We start from the raw sequence: 11,412 nt of genomic DNA on the forward strand, positions 1-11,412 counted from the left end.
TCTGACACTTCCATTACAGAGAAAGGGCAAACAGAAATATTAAAATATTTCCTCTAATTATGTCCCTTTTAATGTGCATGGATTTTGTGCAGTAGACCAAACTTGTGTGCGTTCAGAGCAATGCTCTAGCCCACATGTGTCAAACACAAGGCCCGCGGGCCAAATCCGTCCCGCCAGGCCTTGCAATGTGGCCCGCACCGCGCTGTCATCACTGCACTCCGCTGCGTTTCCATCACAATGACAGTTTATGACTGTTCAGTAAACCATTCAGCCCGCGATTTAGGCTGGATTTTAGATTTTGGCCCCTTCTCTGATTGAGTTTGACACCCCTACTCTAGCCACTGAGCAAAACCAGTTAGGACTAAAACTATATATTTTTAAAAATATTTAACCCTACAACTTGAAGAACAAGAAAAGTCCAAAATAGAATAACACATAGGCTAAAAAAAAAAAAATATATATATATATATATATAATCTCAAATCAATGAAACCAAGATCAGGTTCTTTGACAGAATAAACATGATGAAACATTAGTCACTCTCTTCAAGAAACAGAGAGGACCCAATGGTACGATATGTACACAATACCATAATAAAAAATGAGAAGAAAAAGAAAAAAGAAAAAAAAAAGAGAGGACAAAAAAAAAAAAAAAAAAAAAAAAGCAGTTAAGTAACAACAGATACCACAGAATTACGAACGGTTTTAAGAAAATACTATGGCCGAGACCGGTTTGGCTCAATGGATAGAGCGTCGGCTTGGGGATTGAAGGGTCCCGGGTTTGATTCCGGTTAAGGGCATGTACCTTGGTTGCGGGCATATCCCCAGTAGGGGGTGTGCAAGAGGCAGCTGATCAATGACTCTCCCACATCGATGTTTCTAACTCTCTCTATCTCTCTCCCTTCCTATCTGTACAAAATCAATAAAAAAAAAAGAAAAAGAAAAAAAGAAAAAGAAAAGAAAATACTATGAACAATTACTGGTATACACTGAGTGGCCAGATTATTATGATCTCTGAACACATATCTCTGAACACATAATAATCTGGCCACACAGTGTGTGTGTGTGTGTTTTAGAGGCTTGGTGCATGAATTCAAACATGGGTGGGGTCCAGCCAGCCCAGCCAAGGTAAGGAGACATGGGCCGTGGGCCGGCCGGCCTGCTGGTTGAACTCCTGGTTGAGGGGATAATTTGCATATTAGCCTTTTATTATATAGGTATACACTAAGCGGCCAGATTATTATGCATTCGGAGATCATAATAATCTGGCAACTCAGTTTATACCAACAAGCTGGACAATGAGGATGAAAAGGACAAATTCCTAGAAAAATACAATCTCTCAAAACTGAAGCAGGAAGAAGCAGAAAACCTGAATGAAATATAAGCAGTAAGAAAAAAAAAAAAAAAAAAAAAACCTCCCCCAAAACAAAAGCCTGGGTCTGGACAGCTTCACAGGGGAGTTTTACCAAACATTAGAACTAACATCTATACTCCTCAAACTATTCCAAAAAAATTCAAGAAGGAACACTTCCAAGCTCTTTATATGAGTAAAGCAGTAACCTAATTCTAAAACCAGATAGAGCCAAACCGGTTTGGCTCAGTGGGTAGGGCATGTGGACTGAAAGATCCCAGGTTCGATTCCAGTCAGAGGCATATACATTGGTTGCAAGCACATGCCCGGTAGGGGGTGTGTAGGAGGCAGCTGGTGGATGTTTCTCTCTCAGCAATGTTTCTAATTCTCTCTCTCTCTCCCTTCCTCTCTGTAAAAAATCAATAATATAGCCAAAACCAGTATCGCTCAGTGGATAGAGCATCGGCCTGGGACTGAAAGGTGCCAGGTTTGATTCCGGTCAAGGGCATGGACCTTGGTTGCAGGGACATTCCCAGTAGGGGGTGTGCAAGAGGCAGCTGATCGATGATTCTCTATCATCAGTGTTTCCAACTCTATCCGTCTTTTCTTCCTCTGTAAAAAATCAATAAAATATATGTGTTTTTTTAAAATCAATAATATATATATGTATTTTTTTAAAAAATCACATATAAAAAAATAAAAAATGAAATAAAAAAATAAAACCAGAGAGAGACACTACAAAGAAAGAGAATTATAGGCCAATATCCCTGATGAACACAGATGTTAAAATTCTCAACAAAATAATAGCAAATCGAATCTACAAATATATTAAAAAGAGCATACTCCATAATCAAGTGGGATTCATTCCAGGGATGCCGGCTGGTACAATATTCACAAATCAATAAATGTGATACATCCCATAAACAAACTGAAAGACAAAACTCCCATGATCATATCAACAGACAGAGAAAAAGCATTCTATGAAACCCAACACCCATTTGTGATAACAACTCACATCAAACTGGGAATACAGGGAGCATATCTCAACATAATAAAGGTCATACATGACTAACATACAGTCAACATTATACCACACGGGCAAAAATTAAAACCATTTTCCCTGTGCTAAGAATGGGAGTCAGATAGGGGTGTCCGCTTTCACCACTTTTATTCAACACACTAGGAAGTCCTAACCACAGAGATCAGACAAGTAGAAACAAAAGGCGTCCAAATTAGAGAGGAGGAAGCAAAACTCTCATGATTTGCAGATGGCATGATATTATACATAGAAAAACCGAAAGCCTTCACCAATAAACTACTAGATTTAATAAATAAATTGGGCCCTGGCCGTTTTGGTTCAGTGGATAAGGGTCGAACAGACTGACAGGTTATCTTGGTTATAGGCACAACCCCAGTAGGGAATATGCAGGAGGCAGCTGATCAATGTTTCTCTCTCATCGATGTTTCTAACTCTCTATCCTCTCTGTAAAAAAATCAATAAAATATATTTTAAAAAATAAAATATGTTAAACTTAAAAAAAAAGAGCAAACTGAAAACAAAAACACTACCAAGAAAACATTATTTTCCACTTATTAATAGGAAACAAATGGATATCTACATACAGCATGATAAGAAATCCAAACTACTTTTACTTTTACAAACATCCCTGAGCTACAAGAAAACACAAATGGAACCAACATAATGACAAAATCAAGCCAGAAACTAAAGGAAAATACCTTCTCTAGCTGGTCTGGTTCAGTGGATAGAGTGTCAGCTTGCTGATGGATGGGACCCAGGTTTGATTCTCATCAAGGGCACAGGCTTGATTCCTAGTAGGGAGCATGCTAGAAGCAGCCAATCAATGATTTTCTCTCCTCATTGATGTTTTCTATCTCTCTCTCTTTCTCTCTTCCTTCCTTTTTAAAATCAATAAAGAAATATCTATATATTTTTAAAAAGAGCCCTAACCGGCTTGGTTCAGTGGATAGAGCATCAGCCTGCGGACTGATCGGTCCCAGGTTTGATTCAGGTCAAGGGCATGTACCTTGATTGCTGGCATATCCCCAGTCGGGGGGGGGGGGGGTGTAGGAGGCAGTTGATCAATGTTTCTCTCTCGTCGATGATGTTTTTGGCTGTCTATCCCTCTCTCTTCCTCTCTGAAAAAAAAAAATCAATAAAATATATTTTTAAAACAACAACAACAACAACTAAAACAATATATGCTAAGAAACTGCTGAAACTGGTTTGGCTCAGTGGTAGAGCATCGGTCTGCGGACAGAAAGGTCCCGGGTTCGATTCCGGTCAAGGGTATGTACCTTGGTTGTGGGCACATCCCCAGTAGGGAGTGTGCAAGAGGCATCTGATCCATGATTCTCTCTCATCGATGTTTCTAACTCTCTATTCCTCTCTCTTCCTCTCTGTAAAAAATCAATAAAATATATTTTTAAAAAATTATATATATATGCTAAGAAACCCAAAACACCAATCAGAAAAAATGTACTCACTCCTACCTCATTGCAGCACAATGTGTATTAGCTAACATCTGGTACTAGCCCAAGTGCCAATCAGCGTTGAGTGGATAAATAGCCGTGGTACATGTACATATGGAACACTATGCAGCAGTAAAAAAAGAAAGACCTCTGGCCTTTTGAGACAGCATGGAGGGACCTGGAGAATATTATCCTAAGCGAAATAAGCCAATCAGGGAAAGACAAGTATCACAGGATCTTACTTATACGTGGAATCTTATAAATAAAATAAACTGATTAACAAAATAGATCCAGAGACATGGAAGCATGGGACAGACGGTGGAATCTCAGAGGGAAGTTGCTGGTGTGTAGGTGGGTGAGAGGAGAAAAACCAAAGAACTTGTATGCATATATGCATAACCCGCAGACACACAATCGGGTGGTGTAAGCCTAGGGCAGGGTATGTGGCTGGGCTAGTAGGGGTTAATGGGGGTGGGGGTGTTAAACAGGACATACGTAATACTTTCAACAACGTATATAATAAAAGTCTAATAAAACCCTTGTTACATCATATATGGCCGTTATGTTGTAACAAGAAGGACCAATTGCTATGCTGTGCACTGACCACCAGGGGGCAGATGCTCATCACAGGAGCCGGGCTCTCAGCTAAGGAGCTCAGCTGTGGTGCTGGCAGCCTCTCTCCCGCCTTTGCAGCATTGCAATGAACAGTGAGATGAGTGGGAAGGTGAAGCTACCAGACAGGTGGTAAGGAGCAAGGATCCTGGAGTGGGAGAGGTCGCAGGCTGGCTGAAGCCAGCCCCCACCGGGCGCCTCCAGGAATGATTTTCGTGCAGCAGGCCTCTAGTCTATATTCTAGTACAGTGTTTCCCAAAGTGTGGTACTCGTACCCCCAGGGGTACGGGAAGAGTTTGGTGGAGATACGCGTTGCACCGGAGTTTGGTGGAGATGTGCACTGCACCGTGCTTAGCTGCGCCTAATTCTACATCCTCATGAGTACGAGGGGTACTCAGCGTTACCGAAATTATAGAAGGGGGTACACATATCTCAAAAGTTTAGGAAACAAAACAAAACAAAAAAAAGTTTGGGAAACACTGTACTAGTATATAAAAGCCTAAGCACATGCCACAGAGCAGCAGCAGGCCTGGAAGGACATTCCCAATTTAGCAGCTTAAGGGGCACTGATGCTACCTGCAGCCGATCCAGGAGCAGATTGGGTCCCAGGCCAGCCATACCCTGTTGGGCATACTCTGTCTCTTTCCCCTGCCCTCAATTTCTCCTCTGTGCTCAGTACTTTCTATTGCCCCTGCTTGAGGCTCCTGCCCTCTCTACTATTTTCCAGTTAGGTATTCTCATTTCCGGTGTCACAAGAGATAGCTAAGCAGCTGGGAAAAGCAACACTAGACCCAGCTTCCTGCCACCGCCTGCACCTATGTCTGAACCACCGACACAGAAATATCCCACCCTCCCTACTCTTGCTTGCTGAAATGGATATACTGGTGTGTATTACTAATAAAATCTCTAAAACTCCAAAAAAATAAAAAAAAATTTAAAAAATAAAATAAAAGTGACCAAACGACCATTTGACCAGTCGCTATGACACCCAACGACCACCAGGGGGCAGACGCTAACCACCGGAGCTAACCCCTGGTGCTCAATGTGCTCCCACAGCAGTTGACTGAGGGGCGCCAGGCTCATGCCTGGGGAGTGCCGCTGCGGTGACCTGCAGAGTGGGGCTGGGACAAGTGGGAGCTGCAGAACAAGCAGTGGACACTCAGGCTCCACCACAGGTGTCTGTACCTTCGCTCACTACTACATCCCTCGGGGTATGTCCACCCCTGCCAGAAACAGGGCTGCAGTCCGACATCCCCCGAGGGATCCCGGATTGCCAGAGGGCGCAGGCCAGGCTCAGAGACCCCACTGCTGTACCTATCCACCGGGCCTCTAATAAAGAGCAATTAAAAAAAAAAAATACTGAAAACAAAACACCACAAAAAAAAAACACACATAATTTTTCCACTTATCAATAGGAAACAAATGGATATCTACATACAGCATGATAAGAAATACAAACTGCCGAAACCGGTTTGGCTCAGTGGATAGAATGTCAGCCTGCAGACTGAAAGGTCCCAGGTTCAATTCCGATCAAAGGCATGTACCTTGGTTGTAGGCACATCCCCAGTAGGGGATGTGGAAAAGGCAGCTAGCTGATCGATGATTCTCCCTCATCGATGTTTCTAACTCTCTATCCCTCTCTTCCTCTCTGTAAAAAAATCAATAACAATATATTAAAAAAACAAAAAAAACAAAAACAAAAACAAAACTGAGCTGTTTAAAAAAAAAATAAAAAATACAAACTACCTTTACTTTTAAAAACTTCCCTGAGCTACAAGAAAACACAAATAGAACCAACATAATGACAAAATCAAGCCAGTAACAAAAGGAAAATATCCCTAGCCAGTTTGCTGACAGAGGAGTCCCGGGTTCAAATGTGATCAAGTGCCTGGATTGTGGGCTTGATCCCTAGTAGGGAGTGTGCAGGAGGGTAGCCAATCAATGATTCTATCTCATCACTGATGTTTCTATCTCACGCTTGAAGTCAATAAAAATATATTAAATTAAAAAAACACACACAGAAAAAAACAAAAAGAAATAATAAAAAAAGAATGAAACAAATGCTAGAGTTCATAAATTACAAGGAATGAATTACAAACATAAAATGAAGAGTATCAAAATCACACACGAAAGAACACATGATGTCAAAGATACATCATTTGAAATTATGCAGGTAGAAAGAAAGAGGAAAAATAAATTTAAAGAATATAGCAGTCCCAGCTGATTTGGCTCAGTGGACAGAGTGAATGCCTGCAGACTCAAGTGTTGCAAGTTCGATTCCAGGCATGAGCACATGCCCTCGTTGTGGGCTTGATCACCAGTAAGGGGCGTGCAGGAGGTAGTCGATCAATGATTCTGATAATTGATATTTCCATTTCTTACTCCTTCTCCCTTCCTCTCTGAAATCAATAAAGAAATAATAATAAAAGAAATTTTTTTAAAAAAAGAGCCGAAACCGGTTTAGCTCAGTGGATAGAACATTGGCCTGTGGACTGAAGGGTAACAGGTTTGATTCCGGTCAAGGGCATGTCCCTTGGTTGCGGGCACATCCCCAGTAGGGGGTGTGCAGGAGGCAGCTGATCAATGATTCTCTCTCATCGATGTTTCTAGCTCTTTATCCCTCTTCTTTCCTCTCTGTAAAAAAATCAATAAAATATATATTTAAAAAAAATAAAAATAAAAAAAGAATAAAAAAAAGAATACAGCAATGTGAACTAAGTAACACCATCAAGAGAGCCATTATCTGCATTGTGGGAATCCTAAGAAACACAGCGGGGTGGAAAAAGACAGAGGAAAGAAAAAAAAGGAAAAAGAAAAAGGCCTAAAAAGTTTATTTTAAAAATTAAAATAAGCTGCCCTAGCTGGTTTTGCTCAGTGGACAGTGCTGGCCTGTGGACTGAAGGGCCCCAGGTTCAATTCCCGTCTGGAGTATGCCTGGGTTGCAGGTTCCACCCCCAGCAGGGGACGTGCTGGAGGCTCCCATCATTGACAGTTCTCTCTTCTCTCACTTCCTCTCTGAAATCAACAAAAATATAAAATGATAACAACAAACACAGGCTAAGGATGTAGAAAGGTTTCCCAAAATTATATACAAATGACCAACAGGAATATAAAAAACGCTTTTCCTCACTAATCAAGGTGGAATCCGTTAGGCTCTCTGCCACCCTACCAACCACAGGTCCTTCCCTGTGAGTTCAGTGCAGCAGGAATCCGGGCGGCACAGAGAGCAGCCGCAGTGCAAGCAAAGGACAGCAACTGCCCAGGAAACTGGAAAACGTGCAGTAACCACCATTCTCATGTGAGGACAGAGCGCACCTGGGAAAAGGGGCTGGGGAAATGCAAAGCCAAGTCCAGGTCCCTGGTGACAGTGAGGGTCTTACCCAGCGAGGACACAAGTTCAAAGTTCTCCAGCATCACATTCAGGTACAGACGTCTCTCACCCTCATCCAGGAGGCTCCATTCCTCCCTGGAGAAGTACAGGGCAATGTCCTCCAAGGTCACGCCAACCTGTCAGAATGGAGACCATTGAATACAGATCTGCTTTTCTGAGATCCAGTAATTCTACTCCTCCCCCGCCCTCTACCTCCTCCAGGGCACCTGATTAGTGTGGACACCAGGCCCTAATGCCAGTGCAGGCTGCTCTCTCATCACAGTCCCGTCACTCACTGGGATCGCCCTCAGGAAAGGCAAACGGCCGGCAGAGAAACACCATCTAAGCTCTGAGCGATGCCTGCAGGGCCCCAGCCTTCCTGCCAAACAGTCCCACTGCAGGCTCCCAGATCATGCCCTCAAGACAAAGACAGACAAACACGAGCTTTTATGCTTCACCCTTTGTCCCCACACCAGGCCCCGGGGACCATCAGCTCACACTCCCTCCAGATGTGCACACACAGGGGTAATGTTTATCCCCTTCCCATCTTCAGTCCCGGGTTCACTCCCTCAGCTCTGCCCGCTTCCTGCTCCAATGCCCCTGGACCTCGCTGGACTGCCCCATGCACTTGGCACAGGCGATCGGGAGAGCTTGGATTCCAGCCGGGTCCACGCCAACCCGGAAAGCCCGGATGGAGCCTGCGACATCCTCCCTGCAGCCTCTGATCTTTGCTTCTTCATCCCTGACCACCCACCTCCGCGTGGGAACCTCAGAGGCCGGTCACCCCTGTCCTCTCCGCCCCGCACTGGCTGTGTCCTCAGAAGCCACTGCGCTCCTCCCTCCCCTCCGCCTTCCTCACGGTCCTCCCCGCGGACGGAGCTGCAGGAGGGACAGGCCCGCACCGGGCTGTGGGGTGCGGGGTGAGGAGGCGGGGGGCCTGGGGGACGCGCACTCACCTCAGCCCCGCCGCTCGGCGCGGGCGCCGCCATCGCGCTCGGGGGAGGAAGCGGGGCGGGGGCGGCGGGAGCGGCGGCCGCGGCGGGGATGGCGGGGCCGGGCGGGGCCGGGGAGAGGGCCCCCCACGCCCCCGGGGCAATCTCCATGCCCGCGCGCGTGCTCTCGGGACCACCACCCGCGCGGCTGTCCCCCGGGGGCAGCTCCACGAGGGCCTGGCGATCGGGAACCTCGGAGCAGACAGCCGGCCGCATCCCGATCGCAGACAAAAGGCCTGCCTTGAGGACACCGGAAGTCCCGCCTCTCGGCGCTTCGCCGGAAACGCGTCCTCGGACTCCTCATTGGCTCCCGCGGGGGATTTCGCATTTGGTCGTTGGGGTGATGTGGTCAGTCCCAGGCCAGCGTCCAGCGTTTTCCCGCCCCGATCCCGGAGAAAGGACCCGGGTCCGCCTCTGCAGGGGCTGAGAGAGGTCCCATCGCGTGAAAGAGGCATCTTGGAAATGGCTGAAGGAAGTTGTCATCTCAATGAAAACACGTTATCTTGGAGCCCAACGCAGCGACTCATCATAAAGAGCTATGAATGGATGAGATTCTAGAACATCTTATCCCATCAATGACCTACTTACACCATCATATGTTAATGTGAAAAATAGAACACAGGAAAGTAGGATACACTTTTGAAATAAAAAGAACTAGTATGGGAAGGGCGGGAGGCAATGGTAAGATATGTACACAGATAATTTAATAAATAAAAAAAAGAAATAAAAAGAACTAAGATGCATAATATAAAGTTTATTTTTAACTTTATATTTTTTATTTTATTATTTTTTAAAAATATATTTTATTGATTTTTTTACAGAGAGGAAGAGAGAGGAATAGAGTTAGAAACATCGATAAGAGAGAATCATCGATCAGCTGCCTCTTGCACACCCCCTACTGGGGATGTGCCTGCAACCAAGGTACATGCCCTTGACCGGAATCAAACCTGGGACCTTTCCGTCCACAGGCCGTCGCTCTATCCACTGAGCCAAACCGGTTTCGGCTTAGGTGAATTTTCTCTTCTCTTAACAATCAGGCCCTTGCCTGGTTGGCTCAGTAGATAGTCAGCCTGCGGACTGAAGGATCCCAGGTTCGATTCCAATCAATAGCACACACCCGTGATGCAGGCTCCTCTCCCGCCCAGGCCCTGGTGGCGGCGTGTGCTGGAGGGAACCAATCAATGTGTTTCTCTCACATTGATATTTCTTTGTCTCTCTTAAAATCAATAAAAAATACAATTTTTTAAATGACTATTTTTTTAAAGGGTTTTTGTTCCCCTCTCACCCCTGCAGTGTGGCTCAGATTTCAGAGCCCTGACCCACCCACTGAAGGGACTTGGTATGTATGATTCGGTCAAGTGCAAATACCTGAATTGCAGGTTCAATCCCTGTCCTGGTAGTGTAAGTGCAGAAGGCAAACAATTTATGTCTCTCACAAGGATGTTTTTCTCTCTCCCTTCCACTATAAAAATCAATAGAAAAAATATTCTTAGGTGAGGATTGACAAAAAAAAAAAAAAAAAAAAAAAAAAAAAAAAAAAAAAATTCCCCTCTCCTTCCTCTTTACAACTCAGTAAAAAATATATTATTTTTTTCAAAAATATTTCAGTTGAGAAAACCGGTTTGACTCAGTGGGTAGAGCGTCGGCTTGCAGACTGAAAGGTCCCAGGTTTGATTCTGGTCAAGGGCATGTACCTTGCTTGCGGACACATCCCCAGTAGGGTGTGTGCAAGAGGCAGCTGATATCTCTCTCTTCTTCTGTGTAAAAAATCAATAAAATATATCTTAAAAAATTAAAAAAATAAAATAAAATAAAATCATTTCAGTTTATAAACCACTTGATTCTGCTTAAAAACTTGATGAAACACATCCAAATGTGCTGTTGTCTTTGTGAAATGAACATATAGCTTCCTTTTTTTTTAAAAAAGTGTTTTGATATTGAGATAGAGTGGGAGAGAGATAGAGATAGAATCAGCTGCCTCCTGCATGCCCCCTACTGGGGAATAAGCCCAAAATGTGGGCATGTGTCCTGTCTGGGACTCAAGTACTTCAAATACTCTGAAATAACACAAAGTATGAAATGGAGAAATTCCAAACTTAATTACACAATGAAGTAAGTGTAGACCACTCCTGTGTTGTATAAAAATTTAACCCATGATGAGAGCAACTACCAGAGTTTAAATCTTAAAAATAACTGGAAAAGCAACTACAAATATGGCTGAAGGTATCCTCTCCCCAATTGTTTGTGAGGTGCATTAACTGTTTAGACTTGTGACAATGCTTTTTCATTCAACACTTCTTTCCTTGATTAAGTTACCTGAGGTTTTACCAAAGACCACCAAATTGAATGTTTTTGTCAGCTATTTCTTTTTCTTTTTTATATATTTTATTGAGTTTTTCACAGAGAGGAAGAGAGGGATAGAAAGCCAGAAACACCTCCTACGGGGGGTGTGCCCGAAACCAAGGTACACGCCCTTGACCAGAATCGAACCCGGAACCCCTCAGCCTGCAGGCCGACACTCTATCCACTGAGCCAAACCGGTTCCGGCAGTCAGCTATTTCTGCATAGATTTCCTGGCAAATGATAAGGCAACATAAA

General features: G+C 44.1%; 1 protein-coding gene and 1 long non-coding RNA gene across 2 annotated transcripts in view; one reads left to right on the plus strand and one right to left on the minus strand.

The window, feature by feature from the left end:
• The window catches only part of LOC123651708, an 18,587-nt gene extending 13,183 nt beyond the window's left edge, over window positions 1-5,404 (plus strand). Inside the window, exon 3 of the long non-coding RNA XR_006740580.1 lies at window positions 5,035-5,404. This is a non-coding gene — a long non-coding RNA (uncharacterized LOC123651708). The remainder of the gene's footprint in view (window positions 1-5,034) is intronic.
• Window positions 1-9,416, minus strand: part of LOC123651689 (zinc finger protein 883-like) — a 16,164-nt gene extending 6,748 nt beyond the window's left edge. Inside the window, exons 1-2 of the mRNA XM_045575993.1 lie at window positions 8,779-9,416; window positions 7,833-7,959 (exon numbers count right to left, since the gene is read on the minus strand). Coding sequence (XP_045431949.1) covers window positions 7,833-7,959; window positions 8,779-9,030 — 379 coding nt within the window. The 5' untranslated portion in view covers window positions 9,031-9,416. The remainder of the gene's footprint in view (window positions 1-7,832; window positions 7,960-8,778) is intronic.
• Between the last annotated feature and the right edge of the window lie 1,996 nt (window positions 9,417-11,412).

Source organism: Pipistrellus kuhlii, unplaced genomic scaffold, assembly GCF_014108245.1.
Source record: "Pipistrellus kuhlii isolate mPipKuh1 unplaced genomic scaffold, mPipKuh1.p scaffold_m20_p_71, whole genome shotgun sequence".
NCBI classification, from domain to species: domain Eukaryota; kingdom Metazoa; phylum Chordata; class Mammalia; order Chiroptera; family Vespertilionidae; genus Pipistrellus; species Pipistrellus kuhlii.